This window comes from Bactrocera tryoni, chromosome 4 (genome assembly GCF_016617805.1).
Source record: "Bactrocera tryoni isolate S06 chromosome 4, CSIRO_BtryS06_freeze2, whole genome shotgun sequence".
Taxonomy (NCBI): Eukaryota; Metazoa; Arthropoda; class Insecta; order Diptera; family Tephritidae; genus Bactrocera; species Bactrocera tryoni.
The window spans coordinates 63039144-63066437 of NC_052502.1; the positions used below are offsets into that span (position 1 = coordinate 63039144).

General features: G+C 37.2%; 2 protein-coding genes across 2 annotated transcripts; both read left to right on the forward strand.

Moving 5' to 3' along the window:
- Positions 1-20417: 20417 nt before the first annotated feature.
- Positions 20418-21281, forward strand: LOC120775974 (uncharacterized serine-rich protein C215.13). Its single transcript, XM_040106397.1, has one exon. The coding sequence runs from the start codon at positions 20418-20420 to the stop codon at positions 21279-21281; it is 864 nt and encodes a 287-aa protein (XP_039962331.1).
- Positions 21282-21294: 13 nt separating this feature from the next.
- LOC120775973 (glucose dehydrogenase [FAD, quinone]) lies at positions 21295-23209 on the forward strand. The gene is made up of 2 exons (XM_040106396.1): positions 21295-21411; positions 21485-23209. The coding sequence occupies exons 1-2, from the start codon at positions 21295-21297 to the stop codon at positions 23207-23209; spliced, it is 1842 nt and encodes a 613-aa protein (XP_039962330.1).
- The last annotated feature ends 4085 nt before the right edge of the window (positions 23210-27294 follow it).

Sequence of the window (27294 nt, forward strand, 5' to 3'; positions counted from 1 at the left end):
CTAAATATAATAACAATGGCTGGCAAACATAGGTTGTCAGCGAAATAATGTCAATTGTTGTATGGCTTCAAAACCGAAAGAGAGCGGCGGAGCAAAAGCACACAAAGAGTATTTGAATTAGAGTTGCCATATTTTAGCGTTGAGAAAAATATAAAGATAAGAGGTAAACTTCGATTGTACCGAAGATATAAAATGCCCCTCACAAATATAAAAGATTCCTTACAAGCATCGAACAGCAGTCACTTTTAAATTTATTCTAATCTTCTTTCTAATAACAATAAACTTAAAAAGACCATTAATAAATATAAAACTACAAATTTATGGAAGAAAAACTCAAAAATTGCTTTGACATAAATCTACACACAGTAAAAAGATAACTTAGTTCAACGTCCGGTGTGTTTTACGTGGGTACCTGCTGACGGCAGCCTTACTCCACGGCGCTCAAAAGCACAGCGGATCAGCGCCCTGAGAATGCTACGCATTTTCATTACCAATTAGCAGTGTGGAATGGACACACTAACCACCTTGGTAGGGTTCGAGGCCCATCTAAAACCTCTGCCTTTGGGTCCGGCACCCGGTTGCAATGCAACTCCACATTCAACTGACAAGGTCAGTTCTTCCCGCGATTTGGGTTTTAAATACAACCACCACGATACTCCCCGAGGGTCCAGTCCGCACGAGCAGGTTGGAGCGAACTCCAAGGGCTCCTGCTCCCCGTGGTACCAGAATTAAGTCTCCGGTCAGACCTCGTAGCCGAAACTGCCGATAACTTAGTTCAGTGCGAAAACTTTACAGAATGGTAGTTATTAAGACGTTTTAGTGTTTAGTTGGACCCCCATTGGCAACTGTAACTGCTTGCAGACGCCGTGGAATTGATTCTGTTAAATTTGTCAACTCTGCAGACGTAATGCTTTTCCAAGCTTCTAATATGCGCTCTTTGAGTATACCAGAGGTAGAAACCCGGTGCTTTCTAATTTTACACGCCAAAATTTCCCCGACATATTCAATAATATTCAAATCTGGACTTCGAGGTGGTGTGTTTCATTGCCTTGGAGCATAATAAAGCAACCAGTCCCCAACAATTTGCGCCGTATGCTTCGAATCGTTATCTTGTTGAAATATCCAACCGGAACCCAACCCCAAATTATTCACCAAAGGCTTCAAATTAAGTTCCAACAAAGACATATACTTATAACGGTCCATTTTATATTCAATAAACGCCAACTTTCCGATTCCAGAGGCCACGACAGCTCCTCAAACCATACACAGCCGCCACCGTGCTTCACAGTTGCTACTACGTTCTTCGGTTCAAGGGTAGCGTTTTCTAAAAACTTTTTGTACTCTCATATCAATGAAAGTAGGGGGTGTATGTAAACTTTTGTCCGCCACTGTATATTATCGTCAGTGACAATATATATTTCCGGTAATGCCATCACTACATAAAGCTTAACTTAAAAAAAGTAAAAGAAAATAGATTTTTTGTTAGGTTATGCACTTAATACTACTATGTAAGCTGACGTTGAACAACACCAAAAGCTCCGTCAAGGTCGAGAAAGACCGCTATGAGCCGTTCGATTTCAGGCGAATTTTCAGACAAGGAGTCTCCTTATTGTGTGACTTCTTCAATCTATTGCTGGAGAAATACAATGCGCCGATGATATTGATATCATTGCCCTCAACAACTGCGCCATAAGTTCTGCTTTCTCCAGTCTCGATAAGCAAGCGAGGCGTATGGGTCTGGTTGTGAACAAGGATGACACAAGATTTCTCCTGTAATCAAAAAAAAACAGTCATCGCACTCGCGATGCAGAGACATGGACGATGACAACATCTGATGAGTCGGCGTTACGTGTATTCGAGAGAAAAGTTTTGAGGAAGATTTATGGTCCTTTGCGCATTGGCGACGGGGATTAGCTCAGTCGAGGGAATGATGAGCTGTAAGAGATATGTATACGGCGACATTGACACAGTTGGGCGAGACAGCGGCTGCGCTGGCTAGGTCATATTGTTCGGATGGAAGAAAACACTCCAGCTTTGAAGGTTTTCGATTCAGTACCTGCCGGTGGAGACAGAGGAAGAGGAAGACCTGCACTCCAATTGAGAGATCAGGTGAAAAAGGACCTGGCTGCACTTGGTATCTCGAATTGGAGCCAAACTGCGAAAAGATGAAACGACTGGCGGGCGCTGTTGTTAACTCGGCTATAACCGCGTAAGCGGTGTCTACACCAATAAAAAAGGAGAAGAAGAACTTAACCAAGCAGTACCGCATATGTTCTAATTTATGTTTCGCTAAAATGGAAAACTGTGTCGAAAATACCGGAATGTTCGCTTCATAAAATTTAATATAAATATGAGCATTAAGACATGAATTTAGTTGAAAAAGACCTTCAGACCCAAATACCAACGATGACTAGTTCCAACCGCCATCTTTAAAAGTGCAAATGATGGAAAAAAGTACTTGTATTTCGGCATATCAGTGTAACCTTATAGCCAGATGAGATTTGCCAAGAGATTTTAAATCTTCAGAGGGTAAAGTCATCTCAAGTATGCATTAAAGATAGTAATGTGTGAAAATAAGCAAATGCATTGCTTGTCTTTATAACGAGGTCTGGTTAAGGGTTTGTTTTTGCGTCGAAGATCCTTTACTGGGTCTTTTAAACTAAAAACATGTAACTATTACTAGCAAATAATTTGAGCTAAAATAAAATATAAAAAAATATTTGCTTAAATATTTCTGAAATACTTTCAATTCCTTTACTTTCGGATTACCTCGCATGAATTCCCACTGAATTCCCATCACATGAGTACATAGAATTCTCATGGCATATAAATAGCATGCAATACAAATTTCATGACATTATATGTACCACTAATATACCTATGTATGTATACAAATAGTACAAGCAACATAAATTAAAATGTGAGTTTAAAATTCATTAAATGAGTGTCGTGGGAATAAGATGAATGTAGATTTTGTAAATAATTGCAATTGTTGTTGCATACAAATGCAAACGAGTAATAAAACTGTGCAGCCATAAACGCTGTTGGAAATGCATATACAATAAACCGTTAAGTAAATTTTATGTCGACGAATCACTATAAAAACAGCTGGATAGCTGTTAGAGATGAAACGTCAAAATGTTTACGACATAACTGCCCGTAAGTTGTCACAAAGCGGGGAGGTGAATTTCAATAGACATTTCATTCATTTTATAGTATTCAGGGTGTTGAAGTTCAACAAACCGGTGGCAGCTTGGCGTTTTGTCATGCAAATAAAGAAATATAAATGAACTAGAGGACCCGTCCACGCTTCACTGTGCCTGATACATAGATAATACTACTACTACCATCTATATGATTTCTATTGGTTGGATTATAACTATTAGTTAGTGAGATATAGCATTTTTATGAAGCAACTTGTGTTAGTTTTTAAAAAAATGGACCATAAGGCATTTCGAGTGTTAATATGTAAAACATTGCTTTTTGGGAGAAAATACTATTGAATTTGGGCTCAGGGAAATCCACCGATGAAAAGAAATTTGCTAAGCTTAAAGAGGCGAAAGCTCTGTGCAAAGTGGTTGCCTCGCAAGTTCATAATCCAACAAAAACAACGAATAACTGAGTCTGAGAAGTGTTTGAGTGCTCTTTAATCGTAATAAAACCAAATTTTTGCGTCGGTGTGTGACAATAGAAACATAACTCCATCATTTGCCACTGAAGTCCAATCGCCTGTCATTCTAGTGGACTGCACATGATGAACCGGTCTTCAAACGTGGAAAGACGAAAAAGTCGGCTGAAAAAGTTATTACATCCGTCTATTGGGATGTACATGGTATTTTACATACTCAACGACTGATTACTGAACCAGTTATAATCTATTTTACTTCGTTTTTGGTTGTAGTTCTTTTCTACTATTCCTTTGCAATAGTATTATTTTTGAGGAAGAATCTATTTATAATTGTACGCATATATTCAAATGATTCCTACAAACATAAATTTTATACAAATGCTTATTATTTGATATATAAAAATTTTGTATTTATGAGTTGTATTAAATTTTGATAAACGGTGTCATATGTTCTTACCATGGTTCTAAGCTACTTCTTCACCAATTTTCAGCCAAATCGGTTTAGCCGTTCTTCAGTTATAAATGGTGTAACTAACACAACTTTCTTTTTTTTATATAGATATACATAGCTACCCATAGATTATTACTAAAGAACGAACCACTCTGTCCACATTATGAAAACTTGTCTACAGATGTCGCCTTTTACTTTGGCATCGTTTTGTTCATTGCACGTTTACGCCAATTTAAGGTTTGAATATTGGATACTGCGATGGTAGCGCAATCTATCGGTCAAACTTTCCAAAATTAGCAATTAATTACAAATGAAAAATTAATTTAAAAAAACATTTTCCAGTGGACCAGATTGTGAATCTAAACCATCCTCGAATCTCCTTGAACACACACAAAAAATTTCATCAAAATCGGTCCAGCCGTTTAGGAGCAGTTCAATTACAAACACACGATCAGAAGATTTATATAATGTATAAAGATTAAGAGAAAAAATATCAATGAATAAAATAATACCAATAAAACCTTGACATCGGTTGCACAGAAGTTAGAATACCCACCGCAAATAAAGAAGTTTCAATACATTAATTTGATTTTGATCGTTCAGTTTGTATGGTAGCTGTACATGTCAAATTTCGTGAGTATACGAGTATCATGTCAAATAAAAAATTTTTAATAAAGGAAATTAATTTTGATATTGGCTGTACCGGCAAAAGAGCGTGTGCAAAATTTTAGATTGATATCTCAAAAAACTAGAGTACAGTTCGCGTATATACAGAGAGACGGACAGACAGATAGGTATGGCTGAATCGACTCAGCTCGTCATCCTAATCATTTATATAGTATATGGGGTATATTTTTTAGGGTCTCTGACGTTTTCTCTGGGTCTTATAAACTTCCTGGCTAACTTGAGGATATAAAATTAACAGCGAAGTATACTACTTAGCTGATTTTAGGATATTTGAGGGCTATAAACTTTTCAAGAGTGGCATTTTTCAACCCAGCCAAAGGCGTACACAAGTAGAATTTGATGGGCTTTGACAAACAAGCTATATACTCGTGTAAACGTATGTCAAAAAGCGTGTCTCGCATTGCATTTCTGCATACTATCTAATGAATTAGCTTACATAAGTGCAAGCGCAACTGACGCAAAGTCAAAGCCAAAGTTGTATGACAGTGGGATCATTGTTTTTATTTGAAGTATTGTCATTCTGATGATGAGATGACGACTATGGTAATAGTCCTTTTACCTTCCTTGCTTTCCTTCACGTTCGTCCGCAAAACGTCATGCGAAGAACGAGCCTCAGTCCTAGACCATTTAACAACTTATCATCATCTGCTCGAGGATACTAGTTGCTAAAGAGCCAAAAACATTCTATGAACTCCTAAATATTTGTGACAAAAATGTCTACGCAACTGTGCATCGAAAGCTGCAGAACGTTGCAACTCTAGCGAATCTTTGCAGACTGAAAACTTACTTGCGGAATGCGACTAATGAAGACTAATTGAATGACTTTGCTCTTCTCAATACTCATAGAGATGTTTCGTGCGAAGAAATTTTAAGCATCATGGCTTTACAGCTTGTAAAACTGGATATCGTCTTATATACAATTTTTGTATTTTCGAAAAATTTTGATCAGTTTGAAGTAAATATAATTTACCTAATGAATTTAATTTTACTTTCAGCGTTTGTTGAGAAGTACATATAGAGCACATACAAGAGTATAAAATTTAAAGAATTAATAAGCTCGAAAGCTGAGCTTGGCCAGAAACACACATTAGCCTAGTAGACTTCTATACAAGAGCTTTCTGGCACCGCTTCTATAAAACTTTTGTAAAATTATTATCAACTTTGATTTGTGCTTGATGGATGCATATAAAGAAGTTTTCTAAAAGCATTGAAGGTCACCCCGGTTGAGGTCTATAAAAAGTGTATATAAAGGATATCAAAAGTGTTAAAGAAAAGTAGATCGAGCCTTGCTAAACTTATACTGACTTAAAAGAAGGGAAAATTTAATACATTATCGCTGATCGAATGTAAACCGGGGAAAGGTCTTTACTATACATACATATATTGTCCTTAAGGAAGACAGCTTGGTTTTTCACTTGGACGAGCCAATTCTTTTAAATATGTATGTTTTTTATATTGTTGTGGCGACAGAAAATATTCCGCTAATAATTTTAAGAAAAGCTGTGCAATTAACAAGCTTTGGCCGGTTAAATTCTCGAGTTCATTACGGTTACGTGGAGTCTTGGGAACCTACTAAAATATCTTTATTATTTATTTTAGTCTGTTACAGATGTTGGTGTTTATTTCGTGAGTTGACATAGAGGTAGTTAATAAGTCTCCTCTCGTTATATTTCATACACATTGTAAGAAAACTACCTTCCAAATGACTCAGAAAAAGTTCTCGCTCAGATAGGTTCATTCCTTCAAATATTTAGGTTTAACTATTGTAGTTGCTGAAAACATATCTAGCACAACATATCTAAGTGAAAGTCTTCGGCGGTTTAAGAACTCGGATCCATTCTGATGACGGTACAGTTAAAATAACAAATGCCCGTCCGAAGTCAGCATTGTTTATCTGATAGATAACTGTTTTGATAAATGTCAAGTATCCGTCTGGCAAAAAATGTTCATCCGAAGTCAGTATTGTTTTACTAGTGATCTGGCAGATAACTGCTTAGATAAGAACCAAATATCTTCCAAGATCTAAGGCAAGTATGAGTGCAGGCAACTCGTACTCAATCCGAACCTAAGAGTTTATCAACCATATTTGCACTTTTTAGTGGTATCTGAACGGTTTCTGGACTTTAAGAGTAGATTTTGGTAGATCTTTGGTAGAAATGCATTCAGACCTGTTTCTAGACTGTCGGTGTCTGTATCGAAGGCGATCTTTATTAAGGGGGTATTCTGGTCTAGAAATTAAAAAAAAAAAACGAACTTTTTTTTATATTTTCAAAGTTTAACTATTCAAGAATATGTGTACAGGAGGATTTTTCAAAATTCAAATTATTTTCGGAGATATAGGCATTTTTCTGACCCGGCATCCAAACTGGTTCGGCCGCAACTAATCGAACAAAAGACTTTACGCGCAACTTAAAACGCGTTCTTCTCAAAACTGTCTTTTTCGGAACGATATCCACGAATTCTCAGGTTCTACTGGACCGATTTACTTGAAATTTTTATAGAGTCTTCTTTATAGGCTTGTCTATGGTTGCAACTAGCCCCATCCCCAAATTTTTATTATTTTTAAAAAATTCGAAATAGTCAGAAAAAGTGATCCAAAAAACTTTTTTTTCAGGCAGTCGCCATTTTGTGAAAAAAAAAATTTTCCCACTTTTCCGTAGTTCCGGCCATTGCGACATTATTCTAGATTAATAATCTTTTTTTTTTGGTTTCAGATAACTAGAAGGGTTGAAATCATGGGTATGGTCACGTGGAAATTTGTAGAGACCCCCACTTCGTCAGCTCATAATGTTTGAAATTTTTTACTTTTTTTAGTTTTTAATTTTTTTCTGTACTCTTCTAAAATTAACAAATAACTAATAACAAAATGGATAGTAAAAATATTAATTGCCTTTTTTTACGACACTTTAAAAATTACCTGAAATTCATGCTTCTAGCCCAGAATACCCCTTAAGTGTTACTTAGCTTCCTCAGCTAAAGTGACCTACGCGGCTGTAAAGTTAATCGTTAGCTATATATCATCACTTCGGTTCACTTTCCGGCATTAATCTGATTTATGCTGACATAATTTATGTTAAGTAAGTTCACAACACAGCTTCCTAACCTCAACGCTTGGCTTGTATTTTGATTACAAAATTCGCAAATCTCGAACACCTGCTCAACAGCGGAAGTGTTGCAATTTAACAGTCTAAAAATCAAACGATATTATACACAAAAGAGTAACCTTAAAGAGCTGTCTTAGAAATGAAACTTTAACAACGATGTTGAGTGGCAAAAAACCTCGATTGCGTTTGATATTTGCAATGCGTTAAACAAATATATATTTTATTGCAAAAATAACAATTTAGCTCAAGCAAAGTAATTAATTCAGTACCAATATACGAGTATGTAGCTGAGCGCTAGGTGCCGCGGCGCACAACAACATGGCTAAAAGTCACGAGTGGGCAGCCAAAGTTGCGGCAACATTGCCTAGACGACTCTACAGACGCAAAAATGGTATGTGGCAGCAATTATCACACACTATGCGCCGATATGGTGGCCGCGCATGCGCTGCGTCGTCGCCGACTTGGCGTTAAACGAATGCGCCTGCCACACGCGGCGATCAAACAAAGTAGCAAATAAAATAAAAACAGCGAAATAAAAGCAAAAAACCTGTCAAAGATATAGACAGTTGCTGCTGCTGCTTGCCTGCAGCGCTTTCATGTGAAGACATCGGTTCTTCGACGCGGCGTAGCTTTGCACGTCAGCTACTGCGACGTCCAAATCGTTGGGTCATTTTTCAGCCGCATTGTCTGCGGCTTTGCCAGCTAAATACCCGCTTACTTGCTGTTGCTACTGCAGCGGCTATCGTTGGTGTTAGCGGCGCTCAGTTTCAATTGAGACGTTTTGGCGTGCAGGTCGTATACGTAACCCGAAGCGTTTGAAGCTTGCGCAAATTGCAATTCACACTAATTGTACACAAGTTTTTCGAAAATATTTCGGGTAATAAAAAATAATAATCAAATGCATTGAAAATAATTCAATTAAAAATAAGATTTATGACTGTTTGATAAGAAGTTCGAGTGTGTGTCTTGTTTATGCGCTTAATGCTCGCTTATAATTTTCAACTGTGCGTTAAATTCATATTAATAAAAGCGAATTCACTTGAAGTTTATGCGATTTTCTTATTTGTGAAGTGAAATATTTGGTTTTGTGGCGATAACTGTTAATTGTGTGCGCAATTAAAGTTGCAGATTTCGTCGGTGCAGTGAAAAAAATTTACTGAAAGCATTAGTGGCAACCATAAAATATTGAAAGCAAACTGATTATCAACTCGAGTCTACTATCTAAATGGCTTAATACAAAAATTAAAAATACTTAGTTGTTGACAAGTTGTTTTTCAACATAAAACAAGAAAAAACGTTATACGAAGCTTCACAGTTTTTTTTTGATGTCGTTCAGTTTGCTATAGTGGTGCGATGTGAACAATTTTTTTGGAGTTTGCATTGTTGCCTTGGATAATAATCTAAATTTTCGCAGAAAATGCGAAAAAATATTTAATCATTATTTTGATAAATTTTGTGAATTCCAGTTTTTCTTTTTTTTTTTGTATTCTTAATATTTTAGTATATATAAAAAAACAATCCTTAGATCCATAATGCTTTCAAGTTATTAAACTTCTGAGTCTTATGCTTCAGACTTAGGCGGGTTCTTGGCCTAAGGCGCCAATATAGCTGCGCCAACTTTAATCTTAGTTGCGTTCTTTACAACTTTACATGATCTTTCCAAGAACGCCTTTTACCAATTGTGATGCCAAATATTTTGCGCATGTGTTTACTGGTAACAACTGACCATATAAAGCCACTTGAGCACAATTTTTGCGCTTGAGGGTATATAATACTTGTAGGGGCTTTTCGGCGTTGATGCCAGTATACCATTTGGTGAGCCATAGTTCTAGAGAATTTAATTGCATCTGCAGCTTGCTGGAAGCAGTGGTAGAGATGCCATTTATTGCTAGCAGTGCTGCCGTCTCTGTGGAGTCACAGTTGATCACTGGAAGGTTTGCAAGGAACACAGTGGAGCAGTGTTTATTATTTACCGTTACATCAGTTATAAAATGGTTTATTACATTGTTCTATTGTGTCATGATATTTGCTAAAGCTTAACTGATGATTCGGAATAAGCTGTTTGTCTTCCAACACCGGCAAAAGCTTTCGGAAAAATATTCTTTCGAATACTTTCGAGATAATTACCAGTAGACACATTTTTTCATATAAATTTTTTGGTTACGTGAAAATATTACTGAAACTGCAGTTATAGATCTACATCTTGCTATATAACTTTTTTCTATAGAACTCGTAGATTTACCGGAAATTAGAAGATCTACCACGTCCCTTCACCGCCTATTCGTGACCTCAGATCGCCCGTAATTTATTTTACCTTTAATTTTTGTTATCTTATCTTTTGTTTCCAGTGGGTTTTATCCTACTATGAACTTCTTTACCATTTTCAAAGGAGTTTGCACTGGTCTAACAGGATAAAAATCTTAAAATTTAGGAAACCAAGGAAAGAAACCAATTTGTATGTTAAGCAGAGCACTGGTGAATGACAGAATAATGACTATTATGTTTGAGAATTACCTCAAATTATTTTTAGGCTGGCAAAAAAGCAGATAATGCTTTTGCATTAAGGGGTTATATACAGTTAGGAGGTCGAAAAAAAGGCATTTTTCAAGAATTTTTTCTAAGCAAACTATTTGGTTTATTGATTTGAAACTTGGCAGGTATATTATGACAACCTTAAACTATATTCACATATTTTTTATTGCCAAAAATAATTATCGGGAACGTTGATATTGCCAATTTTGCAGAAGTCCGCAAAAAAAGGCCTCTTGCGGTGAGCACGATATCTCTGGACTAGATTATCTAAAATGCAAAAACCAAATAAATTTCATTAATATAATAAATAATCTAGTGATTGATGGAAGGAATTAGCAAAAAAAAATTTTTGGACAAAATGGCGGCTACTCAAAGCAAAAGGTTCGATTTTCGACCAAAATTCGGGTCTTTAATTGTTTCTAAAAATAAGAAATTTTCATCGGATGGGGAGATCCTTCGACTATTTACTAAAAAATATAGTTAAGAAGCTTGTGTAAAAATTTCAGATCGATCGGTTCAGCCGTTTCTGAGAAATCTTGCTCACCGACTTTGAAAACACCGTTTCGAGAAAAACAAGTTTAAAGTTTTGAAAGCACTTTACATGTAGTCGGCGCGCCTTCACTAATGTGTCTATAACTTTGAAAATATTCGTCGGATCGACTTGAAATTTTGTGTGTGTATACTCGGATATATATATATATATTAAGAAAAAAATCGATTTTTTGAAAATCCTAACTGTATATAACCCCTTAATAGTCTTCAAAAACGAATAAATAACAAGTTCATAGTAGTCCATAACAGGTGGATTGATAACTTCGAAGGCTAGCATCGAACTATTTTATTATAAAATTTGGTTTTATTATTCAATATATTCGGTAGTCGAAAAAGTCTCTTCGTATTTCTAATCAAACTTCAACTTATTTTTTTTACATTTATAGTATACTAACAAATAAATAAACAAATATGTACCATTTTGGTCGACAACTTTTTGCCATTTTTCCGCTAGAAACATTATTCCATCAGTGTAAAACTTTCATCAGAGTAAATCGAAATTTCAAAATTTCCAGAATGGTAGCGAGCGAACCATTGTTGTGCTACACGCCCTGATACAGCATCGTCTCCGTAAACTTCACAAATTTCATTGGTGATTTGCGTGGCATTCTTACCTTTTTTATACAAAAATTTCAAAATATAGCGAATTTCTTCATTATTTTGACTCATTTTTGAACAGCTGTAACTTTTTTCAACTTCGCCGAATTATGTTTGTTTTTGTCAAGTAAAGCTTAACGTTTCCAATACTCTATGACACAATGACAATGGTAGTACTGAGATATACGAATGCAACTCCAACTATGTATTGACAAAATACGAAAAGATTTTTTCAACTATCCAATAGTTACCTTCGAGAACGATACAAAGATTACAGCGATGATACAATTTTCAATACTAGTTTTATTATATAATTTGTCTTTAGCCTCAAAGTATAAACTGTCGATTGCACTCCGGTATAAAATGATGGAGACATGTTTCATCCATTGTCACATATCTAGGCAAAGACTCGGATTTATTACGATTGAACAGATTCAAACACTTCTCAGTATTACTCATTCGTTGTAGTCTTTAAGGGATCATGACCTCGCTCAGCACCCACTTTGCACAGAGCTTTTCCACACCAAAATATTCATTCACAATATATCCAAAAGTTCTTTTGCTCATTGATCATTTTGATTTGAGTCTCAGCTATCTCGAACAGCTTCACTTTACGGTCACCCAAAATCTTTTTGTCTTATCTTTTTGGAGTTTTCATCGGTAGCAGCTGATTTATGGCGTTCACTGCTGTCTCAGCTGTATTGTGGTCTTATAACATTTTTTTCTCAGATATATTTATTGATTATTCGCCAAGAAGTGTTTACTCCATATGTGGTACTTTTGCAATTCTCAACAGGCTTATGCAAACATTAAAATATATAGTGTTAAATTCCAAACTTTTTAAAAGGCAACTCAACTCTACTGCAAAAGTATCAGAAAATACTGGAATGCACATACGAGTGTAAAGACTTGACAAGTCCGCGTTTGATGGCGCACAAAATAAAGCTGCTCAATAGATGAATACGCGCTTCGCTCAACCAAAGACTACTCCACTTAAGCGATAGCAATTCGATATGCAATAATGCTATTGAAAACTAAAGCAACGCATTGACGCTGAATCAGTTTGGGGCAAGTGACTTAGTTTGCCTAAAAGAGCGTCCGTCCAGCCATTTACGGATGCGATTGCGTCAAAAGATGTCGTTCGCATGTTTCACCTTACAAAGGAAATTTCAATGCGATTTTGTAACTTGCTACAACACAGTTGTCGTGCTGTAATGTTGTAAAGATCGAGAGTAAGAGTTAGCAGCCAATATAAATAAATATTTAATTCGTATTTTCCCCAACACCGGCAATAAATAGTGGAAAACTGCAAAGCTTAAGAGAAAGAAAAACGAAAAGCGAAAATGCAACACGTAAAATTATTTAGCTGGTAATCTTGGTATTGCAGTGAGCTGTTGACAGCGCGCTCTTCCGCATGCGCAGGCGCATAGCACACATGCGCATAGTAGGTATGTAAACATGTGCGCTCAGCTTGGAGACACGGGTACAGGAAATTCGAGCACAACCAGCAGTCAACGAGCTGGACAAACGAACGGACACACGGTGGCAGTGAACTTGAAAGACGTGCTCCCTCAGCGAAATTTCGCAATAAAACAGAAAATAATTGACAAACATAAAAATAACGGTACCCAAGCGGCATGTTGAAATAAAAAAGTGTTCACAATAAATATTCAGTATACTGGTATAAATACAGTTGTATCTCTCATGAGTAAAAGTAAAAAATTAAGAAATTGGAAAAATAATTAGGGGACCCGCCCACGTTTTACTGTGGCTGATACAGGTAGTACTACTAATACCATCTATATGATTTCTATTAGTTAGATTATAAGTATTAGTTAAGGAATAATCGCATTTTAGGTGAAGCAACAAAAATGAATCAAAAAGCATTTCATGCCTTAAGAAAGAATAGGTTTTTGGGGTAAAAATACTATTGAATTTGGGCTGTGCATCAGTGAAATCAATCGAGTCCAATCGATTGTCAGCTTGCTGGACTGCATATTAAGAAACGGTGGAAAGACAATGCTTCGAAAAGATTTCTGTATATCTCAAATTATAATAGACCTTTTTATCAACACTTCAGTTATGCCGCTATTTTTTTATGCCAGATCTTTGGCAATTTTAAGTTGTCTGTCAAGATACCCCTTCCAATAGTTAGCAGGATTGAAAAAAACCTGCCCATAGATGTATTGAATCACCCAATTTATTACTTAAGAACGAACAACTCTGTCCACGTTATGAAAACTTGTCTACAGATGTCGCCTTGTACTTCGACATCGTTTTGTTTATTGCACGTTTACGCCAATTTAAGGTTTGAATATTGGATACTGCGATGGTAGCGCAATCTATCGGTCAAACATTCAAAAATTAGCAATTAATTACAAATGAAAAATTAATTTAAAAAAACATTTTCCAGTGGACCAAATTGTGAATCTAAACCATTCTTGAATCTCCTTGAACATACAGAAAAAATTTCATCAAAATCGGTCCAGCCGTTTAGGAGCAGTTCAATTACAAACACAGAAGATTTATATATACAAAGATATTAAACAGGTAAGGAAGCGCTATGTACGGGTCTGAAAAAAAAAATTAAGTTTGGTTACAAATGCAAAAGTTTTCATAAAGAGTTTGATTTTGAAAGGTCAGTTTGTATGGCAACTATATGCTATCTGAACAATTTCTCCGAAAATTGCTTTGAAATATGCCAGATTTTGAGAAGATATCTTGTTGAATAAAAAAGTTTTCCATACATGGACTTGTGGTTGATCAGTTTATATGGCAGCTATATCCTATAGTCGTTCTATATCGAAGGTTCGTACAAATGAGCAGCTTTTTGGGGAGAGATGAACATGTTCAAAATTTCAGAACGATATCTGAAAAACTTAGGGAGAAGTTCGCATTTATACAGGCGATAATGCAAAAACGCTTCGTGGCTTAAAATATTCGAGGTTCCAACCATAGACAAGCCTATAAAGAAGACTCTATAAAAATTTCAAGAAACCGTGGGTGTCGTTCCGAAAAAGTCAGTTTTGAGAAAAACGCGTTTAAAGTTTCACGTAAAGTCTTTTGTTCGATTAGTTCGAGCCGAACCAGTTTGGATGCCGGGTCAGAAAAATGCTTATATCTCCGAAAATAATTTGAATTTTAAAAAATCCTCTTGTACACATATTCTTGAATAGTTAAACGTTGAAAATAAAAAAAAAATCGATTTTTTTAAATTTCTAGACCAGAATATCCCCTTAAAATGCTTTAGGGCATACAATAGGTGGTAAAAAGTTAAGTCCACTTAAGTTTTCTAAGCTTACATACGAGTATATGCGATAATTTGTCAACCGGAAGTTCTTTTTATTAGGTATACTGGGGGTAAGGGAAGAATGTATCCGATTTTACCCAAAAAACGAAAACGCTCTCTTCGCATTTCAATAATAAATCTCACAGAATTGAACTAATTGTTTGGAAAACGGTCAGCTATAAGTATAGGGTTCCACATAATCGGTGTCTGGGGGACTTAACAAGTTAGCAGTTTCGAAAAAGCCACTATTTGTGCAAAATTTTTTTCGAAATTGCTCTCAATTTTACAATGACTCCTATGTAACTCCTACCAACTCGTGTGTAAATTTAATTTTCACACAAGTTATCGCACAAACAGACGGACGGATATATAGCTTCTCAGAATACAAATTGTATTGTCATCCTGATCATTTATGTATATCTAACCATATCAATATCGAATACTTTTAAGCGTTAGAAACCATCGTTAGATGCACAAAACTATTATACTCTCTGCAAAATGTTGCGAGAGCATAAAAATAAGACAAATATATTTCTCAATGAAAATGAAATTTCAGCTGGGGCGCGTGCATGTAGGAAAGAAAAAATAAAGCGCGCTAAATGAGACCACGCACACAGCGCGCGCCAGTTTACAACAAGTTCGTTGCTTAAGTCTTTTGTTTACCAAGCGCTGCGCGAAGTTGACGTTGGCGGTGGCCTGCGCGCTCATAACGCGTGCAAATGAGGCAATCGATAACGCTGCTGTTAGCACCGTTAGTGTGGCTATTGCCGCAAGCAAGCAAATGACAATTATTGCTGTGTTTATTGTATTTTTCTTTGTTGCTGTTGTTGATCCTCTTTAACCATTTTTTTATGATTTTACAACTACTGATTGTTTGCTTGAAAGGCAGTGCAAAACGCTGACTGCCGAAATTAACATAAGCTTAGTGAAATGATGCTAGTTTTGTTATATTTCATTCAACACTCGCTGCTGCTGCTGCTGCGCGCTGTTGACAAATAACCACCAACGTCAACTCGCAGCAGTTGCTCACAAACACATACATAGTACATATGAGCGAAGAGAAAAAAAATATACCTTGCTTGGCCCATTTCTGGTTTATGAGTTTCTAATGAGGAAACGTGGTGTCTTCAATAATTTCGCTGCCTAGCCTATTGCATAAGAGGCCCAGTTTGCCGCTCGTTCGCGCGCTTTAATGAAATTCAAATTGATTTCACGCATGCGATGTTGTTGTGGTGTTGGGTAAATAACAAAACAAAAAAAAAAAAACAAATTATAAAATTATAAAAATAAAAATAAAAAGAAAACTCCACAGGAGTTTCGCGAGTATGTTGGCGTGCATCTGTTGTATTTTTTATTGAGTTTTCAGCGGGTGGCTAGGGAAGTCGGCACTTTTGTCTTTGTTTCAGCGCTGGCGGTAGTTTTGTTTTTGTTGGCTTGTTGCACGCAATTAAAATAAGATTGGCATTTAACAAAAATTCGAATCAGATATGTAAATAGAGAATTTGCGGAAATATAGATACAACTACTTATCTGTATTTGTTGCAAATGTTGCAGAAAGCACAAGTGGCTTAATATGTTAAACGATTTTCCTCAGATTACATAAGCTGTTAATGAGTAACATACAGTTACGTTTTGAATATTATGCAGTGAGTGCTGCATTTCTATAATATATGTAAGCCTAATATTACACTGCTATTTTGTAGGCTGCTAGTATATAGTTGCTGGTCTACTTGCTCTGGCTACTATAACAAGACTTTGTATTGCGTATGGCTACTGTTGTCAATACACATACACTGTACAAATACCATATATACTAGATTTTTGAGAAACACTGTATTACTTATTTTCACAAAAATCGAATAATGAAACAAAGAAAGAGAAAAGAAAAACTGTTGTTTGGAAATTTTTTCAATTGAAAAGGTTCTTAATTAAGCAAAACATGAAAAAACGTAAACTTCGGCTGCACTGAAGCTATAATACCCTTGGCAGGTGCATTTTTGCAACACTAAACAGTACGAGGGCTGCCATATATATTCTGGCCTAGGGCAACACTAAGTGTTGCCAGGTGCAATCTGACATTTCCATTGGAAAGTTTGACATTTTTTAGCATAACATCACTCAGAACGTTCTGTCATTAAATCGTGAATTGTTTTATTTAGAGGGAATTAAAAAATTCATCTCGGCCAAAAAATGGAATTAACTCGTGAACATTTTCGTGCGATCATTTTTCACAACTTTCGACGTGGATTATCACGACAAGAGTGCATCGATGAACTAAAATCTTTGTATGGCTTTGAAGCACCATCCTATGGCACTCTGAAAAACTGGTACAAAGAATTCAATCGTGGCCGACTCTCGCTCAAAGACGAATTCCGTGAAGGTCGTCCAAAAACAGCCGTTGTGCCAGAAAACATCGATGCCGTACGTGAACTGATAATGCAAGACCGTCATGTAACATACCTTCAGATAGAGGCATGCCTATGCATTTCTCCCACCAGCATACATTCGATATTGCATGAACACCTGGCCGTAAAAAAGGTTTATTCTCGTTGGATCCCGCACAATTTGACAATCGCTCAAAAAAAGGCTCGTGTGGATTGGTGTAAAGAAATGCTGAAAAAAATACGATCGCGGTGCTTCAAAAGACGTTTATAAGATCGTCACAGGTGACGAATCATGGATCTATGCGTATGAGCCCGCAACAAAATAGCAATCGACAAAAAAAAATAAAATAAAAAAAAAAATAAAATAAAATAAATGAAAATAAATAAAAACAAACCATTTTCGTTGATAAATATGCCTATTTACATTATTAGGCTAGAAATATATATAGCAACCTACGTATAATGAGGTCTGTATTCTGATTTTGGTCAGTCAGTTTCAACGGTAGGCGTATTCTATATGTTAGTAGTCCAACCCAAACAATTTCTTTGAAGAAACTTTCGAAAATAAAAAAGTTTTCCATACAAGGACTTGAGTTTGATTGTCAGCTATATGCTATAATTGCCCGATATGGGTGACTTCGAAAAATGAGTAACTTCTTGACAAGAAGAGGATGCAAAATTTTAGATCGATATGTCAAACACTGAGGAAGTAGTTCCCGATTTTACCAACTTCGTGGCTAACTTAATGTTCAGGACTATAAATAAGGCATCCATATGCCAAAAGCTCATAAAATATTGTAAGCAACTGGTCTTGAGCAGTTACCTGATTTTAACATTTCTGTATACTATAAAAGGAGCTGATAGTAATAGATAATAAGCAAATAATGACGACTGGCTACTTAGATCAGCAATCGATAGTCATTAATCTGCGTTGGACGTGCTTAAAGATAGATAACTTTTCCAGTATACAGCATAAAGCAATCATTTGCCTGAGAAGTTTTTATATTTTTGAAGAAAAACTAAATTTTTTAAATTCATTATTATTACATAATACATAGTTGCCATCGAAGTGATTTTCAATATAATTTTTTTAGTAGTATTTGACTTTTACTTTTAAACAGGCCACTCAGTTTCTTTGTATGTCCTTCTAGTGCTCATACTCTTTAGGTCTAAAATAGGTAATAGTCACCTGTGGCTAGTTTTGGAAAATATTGATGTAGATTTTCAATCTATAAAATTCTATATATTTAGGTAATTGGTGTTTCAAACAACCGTTATGGGTCGTTTCGAAAATCTTTGTACTTGAAACGAAGTATTTTTGTCAACTATTTAGAATTTATTTTGAATAAATCTGGTACACCCAATATTTTTTCTATTATTTTACATAAAAAATTCATTCTCAGCATTTCTCTACAGGACTGCCAAATTAAACCAATAATGGTTGTGGAATTCCGGACCCTATGCGGATGATTTCCGTAGATATAAGAAATAAGTTACTCAATATCCGTCAACTCCGTTAATTGAGATTACTCAATAGGGGACGTCTTTGCAAAACTGTTTCTAAAGTAAATTAACCAAATATTTATTTGATAGTTTAATACAATTAGTTGCATGTTTTTGAAATCTCCATGCTATCTTTCCTGGTTCGCCGAAGGTATGACTGAAACGCCTCCAGCCTCAGTACAAAGCAAGGAGGAGAAAGTGCCTGGATGTTTCCACATCACCTTCTTTCATACAATTCATCAATCGGCAATTTGATTCCTACTACAATTTTTTCCTTGAAGAAAGAACTCCTACGCTTACAGCCACATGACCTTTGCTAAGGACAAGTAGCTCAATATTTCTCCTACGTTATACTCTAAGTTAGAAGGATCTTGCAGTAGTGCAGAGACTAGTCATCGAAAAAAGCCTGTTAAGCACACGAGAGGTGATCCAGTTCTAGAACGCAAAAAGACAACGGAGATCTAACTCGTTCCACCACTTCCTACCTCATCGGCTCTGCAATTTCCAGGATTCCGCTATGATTAGGCACTCCATTGGGTCTGATAATGAAGTGGCGTAATGCTTTATCTAGTAAGGATAGACATTCCTTGACTAACTTTGAGTACACCGCTTTCGAGTTCAACGCTAAGATTGCCACTTTGCTGTTTTTCTGAGCAGCAAGTGGACGGCTACCTTAATAGCAGTCACTTCTGCCAGAAAAACACTACAGTAAATACTAAACTTGACGAAGACGTTTTTACAGAAGTCTCCCCTTCAACCTACGACCCATCGTAAAATCGCTTACTGCGTCTTTTCATAAAACCACATATCTCTCTTCGCTATGTGAGCAGAGAAACAGCCGCCCCTAGTGGCTTCTGTGGCGAAGTAATCCAAGTTTTTAGGAATGGAAATGAAGAAGGAGGTAATTTCAACGTGTTCTTGTTCGGACCCCTTCATATACCCAGCTTTCCTGAGGTACACTTCGCAGCAATACACCTGCCGTTCAAGCTTTATAGCAAATTTAGCTTTTTCGAGCGCCTTCAACCAAACGAACACACCGTGGAGCAGTATTGGTTTGATTACAGTTTCGTCACCGATCTTTACCGTATATCCAGAAGGACTTCCTTACCTCTCCTCAATATTTGGCCTTCACGATATCTTTCTGTCAAGGTTACGACCTCAGACTCTGAAAAATTTTTAACTCAAGACCACCTGAAACACCGTTAACAAAGTCGATGACCTTGAGAAGAATTCATAGAACCTGTATTTCAAAAATCTATCGATAAGTAGATATAAGAATATAATTTTTTAAGGAATGGACTGAAAACTTAGGAGATCAAAAAGAGCTATCAGATCTTAAACAACTAAAGGCTTAAATTTCTTCTCTGTTTAAGAATTCATAGAAGAAAGACTAACTGGCATGGTCAACTAAATAGAGATTAACAGCTAAAACATCTCAATCTCTAGCGAACTGAATGAAAAATATTGCACATCCAGTTTGAGATGGGGAAACAAGCACTTTATTAGTTGACTAAACGAGGGTTCCAGACCTAAAACCTTAATGAAACTTTAGGTTGCCACCATATAAAAAAAAATATTTCAAAGTTATTTATGCAAAACGAAATAGTCCTTATCTACATACTTTACGATATGTTTAAACAAAATTTATTTTATTTTCATTGTAGCTCCCTATATTCCACCTAAATAAAATATGGGACAGGAGATATCTCAGCAAAAGAAATGCAGCATTATTAGTCGACACAAAACACACCAACAAGCACCACAAACTCTTCAACCACACCCGATACAAGACGCAACAAAAAATCCCAAACCTTCTACTACTTTCACAACGTCCAACGGCAAATACACTAGACACTCACAAGAATTCCAAAGCGTCTACGCACCTTCCTCGAGCATCTCGACGACCTCTTCCAGCTCAACCGACGACGAGCACTATCGCCTAAGACAGAAATACAATCTGAATAAGCAAACTTATGAGAAATTCCGAGCGTCGAAGAAACTCAGTCTCATCAGCAGTACCACCGATCAGAGTACTAGCACCAGCAATTCCGCGTCGACCAATAGCAGCTCATCTACATATCAAAATTCGAAATCCAGTGAACCAACGTATAACAACATCGTGCGCAAACCATCACAATATAAGCGCAAAAGTTCTTCGAGCACCGATAGTGGCATCTACTACGCCTCCTGCCATTGCGCCTCTTCCTTCTTGTCTTCATCAGCTACATCCTCTTCTTCGCTGTGCTCCACAAGCGCCTGTGGCTGCTCCACTTCTGTGGCATCTTCATCCAACCAATCGCGCAGCTCACTCGATCAAAAGAAAAACTATCTCTGTAGGCATTTGTATATAAAATCTTATCTAGATATTTTGGAAGAAGACGAGAAGGCGCGCGCTCATTTCAAATCTGCTAAACCGGGCGGCATACGCAATTACAAACCGAAGATTTTGGGCGATAGCGCGCTGTCAACCAGTGCACCACAGAGCACAGGATTTAGTATCAGCAGCAACAACTTGAAGCTGCGTGAGAAGTGTAAGGAGAATCCGTGGATTTGACAATTACTGAAAAATGGCGTTTGGCACAATGACATCTTTGCTTGGAATGATTCCCCTGTTAGCGATCGGCATGAACTACTATCGCTATCAAAGTATCGATCCGGAGAACAAAGTGCAGGAGCCGCAAATGGTGAGTAAGCGCCCATTCACGTACCCCGAAATCTATTCTAACATATAATATTTCACTTTCTCACTCTCAATAGACGCGTCGCCAATATGACTTCATAGTTGTTGGCGGCGGTTCGGCTGGCGCAGTCATAGCCAATCGCCTATCGGAAGTACGTAACTGGACGGTACTATTGTTGGAAGCTGGCGGTGATGAGACCGAGATATCAGATGTACCTGCGCTTGCCGGCTATCTACAGCTCACCGATTTGGACTGGAAGTACACGACAACACCTTCGCCTACGCGTCAATACTGCCAAGCGATGAAAGGCGACCGCTGCTTTTGGCCGCGTGGCAAAGTGCTTGGTGGTTCCAGTGTGCTTAACGCTATGGTTTATGTGCGCGGTTCCAGAAATGACTACAATCACTGGGAAGCACTCGGTAATCCCGGTTGGGGCTATGAAAATGTGCTTAAATACTTTCTAAAATCCGAAGATGTGCGCAATCCCTATCTAGCCAAAACCGCATATCACGAAACTGGCGGTTATCTAACCGTGCAAGAGTCACCTTGGCGCACACCGCTCTCCATCGCCTTTCTGCAAGCCGGCATGGAAATGGGTTATGAGGTGCGAGATATAAATGGAGAGCAGCAGACCGGTTTCATGCTGACACAGAGCACCATACGCAGAGGTTCGCGTTGCAGCACTGGCAAGGCCTTTATAAGGCCCGTGCGTTTGCGTAAGAATCTCGATGTGCTGCTACACGCACACGCCACAAAAGTGCTCATCGATAAAAACAAGCGTGCCATTGGTGTAGAGTTTTTAAAGAAAGGCCAAAAGAACGTAGTTTTTGTACGACGTGAGGTGATATTATCCGCCGGCGCTTTGAACTCACCACAACTGCTGATGTTATCAGGCATCGGACCGGCCGATCATCTGCAGGAACATGGCATAAATGTAATATCCGATTTACCTGTGGGTGATAACTTGCAAGATCATGTCGGTTTGGGTGGCCTAACCTTTGTCGTAGATGCGCCACTCACGGTCACACGTTCACGCTTTCAAACTATACCAGTCGCTATGGAGTACATTTTGCGGGAGCGCGGTCCCATGACATTCTCCGGTGTGGAAGGTGTTGCCTTTCTCAATTCAAAATACCAAGATCCGTCAGTTGACTGGCCAGACATACAATTTCATTTTCTACCCAGCTCCATAAATTCAGACGGCGGTGAACAAATACGTAAAATTTTAAATCTACGTGATGGTTTCTATAACACCGTCTACAAACCACTACACAGCTCTGAGACCTGGTCTATCTTGCCGCTGCTACTGCGTCCAAAGAGCACCGGCTGGGTGCGCCTCAACTCACGCAACCCGCTGCAGCAGCCCAAACTGATACCCAACTATTTTGCTCACCAGGAAGACATTGATGTGCTTGTCGAAGGCATTAAACTGGCCATAAATGTCTCGAACACACAAGCCTTTCAACGTTTCGGTTCACGACCACACAACATACCATTACCGGGCTGTCGCCACTATGAGTTCATGTCCGACGCCTACTGGGGCTGTGCCATTAAACAGTTCACTTTCACCATATACCATCCGGCGGGTACGTGTAAAATGGGTCCCAGCTGGGATGTCACCGCTGTCGTAGACCCACGCTTGCGTGTTTATGGCGTGTCTGGTATCCGTGTAGCGGACGCCAGCATCATGCCAACCATCATGAATGGCAATCCCAATGCGCCGGTCATTATGATTGGTGAAAAAGCGGCTGACCTCATAAAGGAGGATTGGGGTGTGCGGCCGACACGGCAGTATGGCTAAGCCACTCAGCATGAATGTAGCCATGAGTGCTTTTTTACAAATTAACCCTTTCGTTGTCCCATTTTGTGTTTCGTTAATGCTTTTGCAAACTATGTGACTAGTCAATTTTTCTAACATTTTTGGTTTTACTTACTTATTCGTTTGCTTCGACAGAAAAATTGTGATTTTTGTAATTTCTATTTTAAGTTGTGAAATCATTTGTTATCGTTTAATTTTGCTTGTTTATAATCATTGATCTGCTCGTTGTAAATTCATCGCTGCCTACTTAGGCTCGTCCATATTGTTAAGGCTTAGGCGCGTAAGATATAAAAAACAACTTGTGTAATATAGCTGTATATTTATTTATTTAGTTTACAAATAAAATTATCATTATAAGATATACAAGTAAATACTTGAAAAACCATTATTTGAAGAATTTTAACTGAAGGTTTGGGTATAAGCAGGGCATGTGCGCGTTTTGTTCCACGTGAGTTAAATGAAGACAAAAAAGTGAGAGAGTTTCTGATGAAAAAACGAATTTCTCTCAACAACCACCTTGTTTTGGTTTCTATTGAAATGTGTAAGATAACTCATACGGCCGAAATATTGGTATATACATTTTTGGTTAACATATTTTACCAACTTTTTGAAGTGAAATATTAATCTTCTTTTAGTCGAAGAGTCGCTTTAGCTTGTTAGAAGTTTATCCAAACGCAGACTATCAAACTATTTATGAGAGAATTACATTGTCACAACATTGAAGTCTGTTTTAAGAAGAAAAACTATATAGTTCTTAAAAGTTATATGGAGTTTTTGTAGATGTCACTTCTAAATTTTAGCCACATTGCCGATAATCATGAACGATAACACATACGTCTAATTATTAAAGGCCAACTAACAGATGGGCTGAAAAGTTGGTAGGCTGATATATACTACAAATCACAACGTCACATGAGATGGTTCGACAGTGAAGAAGCGACTTGAGCGGAATCCACGACGAAGTGCCAATCAAATGGCTAAAGAACTGAAAATATCCGACCGCAGCATCCGACGCATATTGAAAAATGAGCTCAAGGTCAAGCCTTACAAGTTCCAAAGGCCCATGATCTCACACCGAAGCAGCAACAAGTAAGACTTGAGAGAGCGAAGCAGTTGCTTCGCTTGCGGAAAGCGGTCAAATTCCGAACATTGTGTTTTCTGAGAAAAAAAGTTTTCTAATTGGGCAACTCGTAAACTCTCAAAACGATACGGTTTACTTGGCAAGACTTGACTGACTTGACTTCATACGAGAATCTAAGTCATCGGTTGGCAACCAGGAGGCAGCACCCGCCACAAATAATGGTTTAGGCCGCTGTCACCGCAGTTGGGCGCTCTCCAATTGTTTTCATCGAGCCTGGAGTCAAAGTAAATGCGATATATTATCGGGAAAGTGTTCTGAAAGCTGCTTTGAAGCCGTGGGCAAACAAACATTTCGTCTCACAAAGCGCGAGTGAACCAAGAATGGCTGCAAAACAACGTTCCGACCTTCATTACGACCACACAATTGCTCTACAATTCACCAGATGCGAATCCAATGGATTATTCTCTGGGCCATTTTGGAGAGCAAGGTCCGAAGTACACCAGTCTCGAGATGCTGAAGAAAGCCATTGTCTGTGAGTGGGCCAAAATACCGGCAAGTCACATTCGGGCAGCTTGCGATTCGGTTTTTGACCGTCTCAAGGCCATAGTTAAGGCAAAACGTGGTCATATCGAGCAAAACTGAATTGGTCCTGAATTTATGATTATTTTCACACATTTTGTACTTTAAAATAAATAAAAAAAATTTTCCAAACCGAATTTATGGCTTTTTTAATTAGTTACACTTCGAGTGCCCTGTAATATTAAATCCATATGATTTTTAGTCAGCCTCAACCTTTGAAAGATACGAGTACAAATTTGACAGTTGACGAACTATAGTTCATGAGATTTAGCATTTGGAGTTAAGCAACTTGTGTTGGTTTCAAAAATAGACTAAAACAAATTTCATGTGTTAATAAAACACTGCTTTTTAAGGGAAAATTACTGTTGTTGTCTGGGTTCGGATTGATCAATAATATTTGGACTCTGCTGCAGGGAAGTTCACCGCTGAAAAGTGCTTTGCTAAGTTTGAATGAGGCGGAATGAGCTTTGAGGACGACGAAAGCAGTGTACGCCCTAAAAAGGCTGTTACGGACAAAAACGTAAAAAAAGATCCAAAATATAATATTTTCGGATGACGGTAAAGTAAAGTTGTTCGAGATAGCAGGCACTCTAAACATATCAACTGAACGTGTACATCATTAACATACACGAATATTTGGGTATGAGAAAGCTCCAAGCAAAATGGGTGCCGCGCGAGCTGACTTTTGAATAAAAACAACGACGGATTCATGATTCGGAAAAATATTTGGAGATGTTCAAGCATAATAATCCTGAATTTTTGCGTCGACATGTGACAATAGATGAAACATGGCGCTATCATTTCACTACGAAGTCTAACCGACACTCAACCGAGTGGACTGCACACGACGAACCCACTCCAAAGCGTGGAAAAAGGCAACAGTCGGAGGGCAAGTTTATGCCGACTGTATTTTGGGATGCGCATGGCTTAATTTTTATTCACTACCTTGAAACAGGAAGAACTATCAACACCCACAATTACATATGGTAATTGGAGCATTAGAAGGAAGAAATCGCGTGAAACGGCATTAATTGAAAAAGAAAAAAATATTGCTTCAACAAGAACGTGTCACGATATTCATAATAATTTTTTTTCATTGAGTTATAAAATTCATAAGAAATAAAAAATTTTCCCAAAAATAATCAAACTTTAAATGTTAATATCTTTTAAACGTTTGGGTTTACGAAAAAATTATAATAGACCTTTTTTGTAGAGCATTAAATTTCCTACAAAATCTAAGGAACAAGATATTTTTTCAAGTAGTTGGAAGCGAGATATAAATTTTTCTATCTGATAATAAGAAAAAATAGAAAACTGTATGTAGGAGGACCTTCCCGTTACAATTAAAAACTCATGTTTGGAGAGGCTTTCTGAGAGGTGTCTAGGAACCTATTTTTCCGAGTACCAAACGAAAAAAAATTTTTTTTTTTTGAATCACTAATGTACATATATTGAATAGTAAAATCATATTTTATCAAAAAAATATCCATGTTAGCCTACGGACTTTTCAGCCTCTCCCGTTATGATCATTGATATGTGATTGACTTTAGAAATATTGAATTTGGAAGTAATATATTGTCTTTTTTACACGTAAGTAGGGTCTACAATCAGGCAGTTGATTTTCGTAGGCTTTTTGACAGCTGTTACTTAATTTGCACTCAGTTTGGTTTACTTTTCATAATAAAAAGACTTACTCCGCGAAAACGCGTTGAATGTTCTGTGAATGGGCCCAAAACAACATGGCCACTAACTCCGATTTTCACAAGAAAGTTTTGTTCAACGAAGAAACTCACTTTTTGGTTGCATGAGAACTATATAGAGCCATGATGAAGGACTTTTTTGTGCCTGAATTAGAGGATGTTGATGTGCAGCATCATAATCATGCAGCCAACGAAGCTATTAATCTATAAAAGTAAACTTTTAGTGAGCGAGTTAGTGAGTTTAATTTTAAAACATTTAACGTTGAAGTGTTAATCTGAAATTATTGTTTTTTATTAAAAAATCTATATAACAATACAATCGGCCACACCGAAGTTAAAATATAATATTCTTCACAAATACAAAATATTTCTTACAAGGACTAGATTCCGAGCGTTCAGTTTGTAAGTCAGCTACATGCTATATTTGTCCGACCTGAAAATTTTTTTCGTAAATTGCAGCGATGTTTTGGATAATAATACATGTCTAATTTCGTGACAACAATTTTTCAAATAAAAAAGTTTTCCATGCAAGGACTTGAGTTTGATCGGCCAGTTTGCATGGCAGCTCAAACTTAATACAGTCCGTTGAAGATATAAAAAATTAAGTTCTTGGAATTACACTGACAACTTTATTAGCGTAAACAGAATATAATATTCTCAACTAATAGAGGTGATGTAATTTCTGCAAATCTGAATATTGACTACGT

Bases quoted from the DNA above. Each gene is read 5' to 3' on its own strand.
- LOC120775974 (XM_040106397.1), top strand. From the start codon at position 20,418: ATGGGACAGGAGATATCTCAGCAAAAGAAATGCAGCATTATTAGTCGA.
- LOC120775973 (XM_040106396.1), top strand. From the start codon at position 21,295: ATGGCGTTTGGCACAATGACATCTTTGCTTGGAATGATTCCCCTGTTA. The intron at 21,412-21,484 runs GTGAGTAAGCGC...CACTCTCAATAG, and splicing joins AAGTGCAGGAGCCGCAAATG to ACGCGTCGCCAATATGACTT.